Here is a 7,406-nt window from a genome sequence, read left to right as displayed (position 1 = left end):
TGCCTGTGTGAGTGTGTGTATGCATGTGTGAGTATGTGAGTGTGTGTGTATGCATGTGTGAGTGAGTGTGTGTATGCATGTGTGAGTGCGTGTGTATGCATGTGAGTGTGTGTGTATGCTTGTGTGTGTGTGTATGCTTGTGTGTGTGTGTATGCTTGTGTGTGTATATGAGTGTGTCTGTATATGTGTTTATATACCTGTGTGTATGAGTGTGTCTGTATATGTGTGTTTATATACCTGTGTGTGTGTATATGAGTGTGTCTGTATATGTGTGTTTATATACCTGTGAGTGTGTGTGTATATACGTGAGTGTGTGTGTATATACGTGAGAGTGTGTGTGTATATACCTGAGTGTGTGTGTGTATATACGTGAGTGTGTGTGTGTGTGTGAGTATGTGTGTGTATATACCTGTGTGTGAGTAAACACCCCTATGATGAGAAACACAAATGGACCTAGTCTTCCCTTGCCCGGACGTGGGTCACCGGGGCCCCACTCTGGAGCCAGGCATGGAGGTGGGGCACGTGGGCGAGCGCCTGGTGGCCGGGCTTTTACCCATGGAGCTCGGCCGGGCACAGCCCGAAGAGGAGACGTGGGTCCCCCTTCCCATGGGCTCACCACCTGTGGGAGGGGCCAAAGGGGTCGGGTGCAATGTGGGATGGGTGGTGGCCGAGGGCGGGGACCCTGGCGGTCTGATCCTCGGCTACAGAAGCTGGCTATTGGGACGTGGAATGTCACCTCACTGGTGGGGAAGGAGCCTGAGCTGGTGTATGAGGCTGAGAGGTTCCGGCTAGAAATAGTCGGACTCACCTCTACGCATGGCTCGGGCTCTGGAACCAGTTTCCTTGAGAGGGGCTGGACACTCTTCCACTCTGGAGTTGCCCCTGGTGAGAGGCGCCGAGCAGGCGTGGGCGTACTTATTGCCCCCCAACTTGGTGCCTGTGTATTGGGGTTCACCCCGGTGAATGAGAGGGTGGCCTCCCTCCGCCTACGTGTGGGGGGATGGGTTCTGACTGTCGTTTGTGCTTATGCACCAAACGGCAGTTCAGATTATCCACCCTTTCTGGAGTCCTTGGAGGGGGTACTGGAAAGTGCACCTTCTGGGGACTCCCTTGTTCTGCTGGGGGACTTCAATGCTCATGTCGGCAATGACAGTGAGACCTGGAGGGGTGTGGTTGGGAGGAACGGCCCCCCTGATCTGAACCAGAGTGGTGTTCTGTTGTTGGACTTCTGTGCTCGTCATGGATTGTCAATAACGAACACCTTGTTCAAGCATAAGGGTGTCCATATGTGCTCTTGGCACCAGGACATCCTAGGCCGCAGTTCGATGATCGACTTTGTCATCGTCTCATCTGATCTGCGGCCACATGTCTTGGACACTCGGGTGAAGAGAGGGGCGGAGCTGTCAACTGATCACTACCTGGTGGTGAGTTGGCTCCGATGGTGGGGGAGGATGCCGGTCAGACCTGGCAGACCCAAACGTATTGTGAGGGTTTGCTGGGAACGTCTGGCAGAGTCTCCTGTGAGACGGAGTTTCAACTCCCACCTCCGGGATAACTTTGAACATGTTCCGAGGGAGGTGGGGGACATTGAGTCTGAGTGAACCATGTTTCGTGCCTCTATTGTCGAGGCGGCTTACCAGAGCTGCGGCCGCAAGGTTGTCGGTGCCTGTCGCGGCGGCAACCCTCGAACCCGATGGTGGACACCGTCGGTGAGGGATGCTGTCAGGCTGAAGGAGTCCTATCGGGCCTTTTTGGCCTTTGGGACCCCGGAAGCAGCTGATGGGTACCGGCAGTCCAAGCGACATGCGGCTCGGGTGGTTGCTCAGGCAAAAACTCGGGCATGGGAGGAGTTCGGAGAGGCTATGGAGAATGACTTCCGCACGGCTTCGAGACGATTCTGGTCCACCATCCGGCATCTCAGGGGGGGAAATCGGTACGCCACCAACACTGTTTATAGTGGGAGTGGTGTGCTGCTGACCTCAACTCGGGATGTTGTGGGTCGGTGGGCGGAATACTTTGAAGACCTCTTCAATCCCACCGGCATGTCTTCCACTGAGGAAGCGGAGCCTGAGGACTCTGGGTCGGGCCCTCTAATCTCTGGTGCTGAGGTCACCGAGGTGGTTAAAAAGTTCCTCGGTGGCAGGGCTCCAGGGGTGGATGAGATTCACCCGGAGTTCCTTAAGACTCTGGATGTTGTAGGGTTGTGTTGGCTTACGCGACTCTGCAATATTGCGTGGACATCGGGGAAAGTTCCCCTGGATTGACAGACCGGGGTGGTGGTCCCCCTATTCAAAAAGGGGGACCGAAGAGTGTGTTCCAACTACAGGGGAATCACGCTCTTAAGCCTCCCTGGTAAGGTCTATTCGGGGGTTCTGGAGAGGAGGGTCCGTCGGATAGTCGAACCTCGGATTCAGGAGAAACAGTGCGGTTTTCGTCCTGGCCGTGGAACACTGGACCAGCTCTACACTCTCAGCAGGGTCCTGGAGGGTGTGTGGGAGTTTGCCCAACCAGTCTACATGTGCTTTGTGGACTTGGAGAAGGCGTTCAACGGCGTCCCTCGGGGGGCCCTGTGGGCGGTACTCTGGGAGTATGGGGTACCGGGCCCTTTGATACGGGCTGTTAGGTCCCTGTATGACCGGTGTCAGAGCCTGGTCCGCATCGCCGGCAGTAAGTCGGGCTTGTTCCCGGTGAGAGTTGGACTCCGCCAAGGTTGCCCTTTGTCACCGATTCTATTCATAACTTTTATGGACAGAATTTCTAGGCGCAGCCAAGGTGTTGAGGGGATCCGTTTTGGTGGCCTTAGGATTGCGTCTCTGCTTTTTGCAGATGATGTGGTCTTATTGGCTTCATCAGATCGTGATCTACAGATTTTGCTGGAGCGGTTCGCAGCCGAATGCAATGCGGCCGGGATGAAGATCAGTTCCTCCAAATCCGAGGCCATGGTCTTGAGATCTCGGATACAAGCGGCCGAAATGAGTTTTCTCCGCAGCGTGTTTGGGCTCTCCCTTAGAGACAGGGTGAGAAGCTCGATCATCCGGGAGGGACTCGGAGTAGAGCCGCTGCTTCTCCACGTCGAGAGGAGCCAGTTGAGGTGGCTTGGGCATCTGTTTAGGATGCCTTCTGGACGCCTCCCTGGTGAGGTGTTCCGGACACGTCCCACCGGAAGGAGGCCCAGAGGAAGACCCAGGACACGCTGGAGGGACTGTTTCTCGGCTGGCCTGGGAACGCCTCGGGATTCCCCCAGAAGAGCTGGCCCAAGTGGCTGGGGAGAGGGAAGTCTGGGCTTCCCTACTTAGGCTACTACCCCCGCGACCCGACCCCGGATAAGCGGAAGAAAATGGATGGATGGATGGTGTGTGAGTATGTGTGTGTGTATATACCTGTGTGTGTGTATGTGTGTGTATATACCTGTGTGTGTGTGAGTATGTGTGTGTATATACTAGGGTTGTTATAGATAAACCGATACGACCGGATATCCGGTTTGACAAGCTAGCGATATGGTTGTGTCGGTAGCAGCCGTATAAATCGACAGCAACCAGCCACAAATGCTGAGATGAACCGGTTGAAGAGACATGAACCGGGTATCGCGAGACTAGCTCGGTTGACAGTGCGTTTATAAAACAACGCGAGAGTCGGAAATGCCCGCGAAGCTATTCTCACGCATGCTCCGTAGCTCACCAAGACAACGAGAATGGATGTAAATAGTAGCAGCGTTAGCGGGTCACCGAGAAAGATTTTCAATACAGCAGCCAGACAAAAGTCTAAAGTGTGGAACGTTTTCGGGTTTTACAAGAAGGACGGAAAACTCGACAAAAACCACGCTATTTGTAAGCTATGCAGAGCACCTCTGAAGTACACTGGTAGCACAACAAACCTTGATCAACATGCAACGAGAAAACACAGAGAGGAGTATGGCGAACTTCTCAAGCCCCATAACAACGAGCAGGAGCAGGCAGCTGCCACACAGAGAGCGACGGGTAACGTTATCACTAAATTTTACGGGCAACTCGGCGACAGTTCATCACGAGCTAAGGATATAACGGCATCAATAACCCGTTTCATAGCTAAGGGCTTATGGCCGTACAATATAGTGGAGGGGGAAGGATTTCAGGATTTGATTCATACGTTAGAGCCCAGATATAAGATTCCGTCCCGGCAGCATATCACAAACACATGCATGCCAGCGTTGTATGCCCAAGTGAAGAGCCAAGTTGAAAAAGAATTGGCACATGCAGAGCGAGTTGCTATTACAACCGATGCCTGGACGTCATGCTCCACTGAGTCTTATGTGACCATCACTGTCCACTACATCTCTCCAGACTGGAAGTTAAATGTGCATGTGTTGCAAACCAGGGCATTCAAAGGATCCCACACTGGGAAAAACATTGGTGCTCTGCTAAAACAGGCATGTGTTGACTGGAACCTTCTTGATAAAGATCCAGCCCTGGTGACAGACAATGCCACAAACATGGTATTAGCTGGAGTGGAAGCAGAGATGACCCCTCACCTCATGTGCTTTGCACACACTATTAATCTCGCCACACAGAAAGCCTTTAAAGTTGACACAGTAGCAAGGTTGCTGGGGAGAGTGAGGAAAGCCGTTGCCTTTTTTCATCGTAGTGTGAGGGCAGCAGAAATCCTTCAAGAGAAACAGAAACAACTAGCCTTGCCTTCCCACAAACTCATCCAAGATGTATCCACGCGGTGGAATAGCTCCCATGACATGCTTGAACGCTTTTTTGAGCAACATCCTGCGATTTCTGCAGCACTCATGTCCAGGGACCTCAGAAAAGGAGAAGAGGTGAATACTCTCAAGGACAAAGACTTCTGCGACATTGAAGACATTGTCAAACTGATGGCGCCGGTCAAACTTGTGACTACCAGCATGTCTGAAGACAAGCGACCCACACTCTCAATGATTCTTCCTGTAAAAGCAAAGCTTAAAAAGAACTTTGAACCATCAGATGAAGACTCAGTGTTAATCAGAGAGATGAAGCAGGCGTTCAAGAATGACTTGGAGAAACGCTACACAGGCCTTGAAGATCTCTTCCACACTGCAGCAGCTCTGGACCCCCGTTTTAAGTCCCTGCCCTTCCTCAGTAACCATGATGCAGAGAGGACATTCACAAGCATATCAGCAGAAGCAGCATCCCTGCATCACAAGGTAAATCCCCCAACACACTGACAAAATACATATTACAGTACATTCAGTTACAGTCTGCTGTGTTTTGTTGCTGTCATTAGATATATTCTGACTACTGTTTATTTGATTCTTTACACTGCATTTAACCATACTGTACACTAAATGTTATTTCATGTTTTATTTCTAGGTAACGGGGGGTTCAGTTCAGAGAGGTCCAGTGCAGACTGATCCATGTCAGAGTGAACCTGCAAATGGAGATCCGGACGTCTGCATTGATGTACCCCAGACCCAAGATGAGCATAAAGGTTTGTGTGTTTTATAACTTGTGATCAAGAACGAGAAGACTTTGTCTTAAACTTGTGCTGCAGTCATAGTATCAGTATAAAACACATTCACTATAATAAGAGGATCTGCATGCAAAGAAAGAGTTAAATAATAATGATGATGATAATGATACATATTTTACATATGTACACGAGTCCTTACATAAATAAATTCTGAACATCAAATGAAGATTTATACATAAAATGGTAGTCAATTAAAAAACTTCATGGCAAACATAGCCAGTAATATATGGTACTTGTTTTCTATTTCAGATGATAAACCTCCTTGTAAAAAGAAGAGAATGTCAGCCCTGGACCAGCTGTTGGGAGAAGACTTTCAAGTAAGGACGGCATCTAGATCTGTGAGGGACCAGGCCAATGAAGAAGTCAAGAGGTACAGAGAGCGTGATCCTTTGCCCCTGAAAAAAAACCCACTACAGTGGTGGAAAGAGCAACAGGACTTGCCACTGCTGTCATCTATGGCTAAAATGTATCTGTGCATACCGGCCACCAGTGTGGCATCTGAGAGAGTTTTCAGCACTGCAGGAGGTACTGTTTCCACAAAACGCAGTCTACTCAAACATGAGCATGTGGATCAGCTGATTTTCCTTAAGAAAAATCTGCCGCAAAAAAAAGATGAGGACAGTGATTATGACGAATAAAAATATAGGTAAACATACAAACATAAGGAAGTGAACTACTTCACTGTGTTTGAGTTCAGATTGAACCTGACGTGAATGTAGAAATGCAGGACATTACTTTTGTTTAGACTACCTCACCAGGTCAGAAAGCTGCAGTTTGATTTCTTTTATACATGTAATCGGCACTTTGACTGTTGATATGTGCTGCTGATTATCCATGCTGCTGATCTGATCTCATGCTGCTGTTTAAATGACATGATGTTATATTAATCTGTGCCCACCTGCTCACACAAACTCATGTTCGTGCTGCTGTTGTTAGGCGTACTGTTCTTGCATTATGTTTTTGTATTATTAAGTTCAAGTTCAAGTTGTGTTTATTTGTCATATGCAAGGTTAACACAATGAAATGTTCAGGATGAGAAGAACCGATTTGACTTGCTAAAAAACAAAAAACAAGCAAACAAGAAATACTAAAGCATGCAATAAGGGTACAAAATAAACTACCAAAAAGTGAAAAAGTAATTATAATATTTACAAAGTTTCTGAAGAGAAAAATGGTAAACAACATTGTAGAATTTTTACAGTGAAGCAGAATGAATTTGTGTGAATAAGTATTTCAAGGTAGTAATGTAATATAAGCTAAAATGCACATGATATATATTGCACATAACTACCAAACTACGCAGGGTATGTGACAGGTTATTGCACAGGTGCTTTGTGCTTACTGTAGCTTATTCCTATTTTTTTTTTATTTTTTTTTTTTACATGCTGCTGTAATCATTTGTGCATTTTATAATTTTTCTTTATTTTCTCATTTTATACTGATCCCATCAAACAAAGAAATATTCTTTTAGCTGGTCTTTTTAGGTCCATGTCTAAAAATAAACACATTTGACATGTGATTCTGTTGTTTGGCTTTTTACTTTATTTTTGCCAGTGCCTTACTGCACGCTTTTAGATATGATGTATGTAAACTTTTACAAATTTAAAAATAATGTAAGAATGTCACATTTATAGAAATGGCCCTTTTTGTTCATAATTAATATTTGTCTACATTCAACAAATGTTAAACTGTAGAATTATATAAAGTTGAATCGAACCGAATCGCTCTTCCACTGTATCGAATCGAATCAAATCGTTCTGTTTTTAAAATAAATCGTTTTTGAATCGAATCGTAACCTTTGTATCTAGATGCGAATCGAATCGTCTATCACACAGAGATGTACAACCCTAGTATATACCTGTGTGTGTGTGTGAGTATGTGTGTGTATATACCTGTGTGTGTGAGAGTATGTGTGT

General features: G+C 47.3%; 1 protein-coding gene across 1 annotated transcript in view; it reads left to right on the top strand.

Annotated features, from left to right (window-relative positions):
* The first annotated feature begins 3,448 nt into the window (after window positions 1-3,448).
* Window positions 3,449-7,406, top strand: part of LOC119413699 (E3 SUMO-protein ligase ZBED1-like) — a 20,474-nt gene continuing 16,516 nt past the window's right edge. Inside the window, exons 1-3 of the mRNA XM_037680754.1 lie at window positions 3,449-5,164; window positions 5,331-5,448; window positions 5,740-6,015. Coding sequence (XP_037536682.1) covers window positions 3,692-5,164; window positions 5,331-5,448; window positions 5,740-6,015 — 1,867 coding nt within the window. The 5' untranslated portion in view covers window positions 3,449-3,691. The remainder of the gene's footprint in view (window positions 5,165-5,330; window positions 5,449-5,739; window positions 6,016-7,406) is intronic.

Source organism: Nematolebias whitei, chromosome 8 (assembly GCF_014905685.2).
Source record: "Nematolebias whitei isolate Nwh7 chromosome 8, NemWhi1, whole genome shotgun sequence".
NCBI lineage: Eukaryota > Metazoa > Chordata > Actinopteri > Cyprinodontiformes > Rivulidae > Nematolebias > Nematolebias whitei.
Note: the sequence above shows the minus strand (reverse complement) of the source record. Positions and strands in the feature narration are given on the sequence as shown.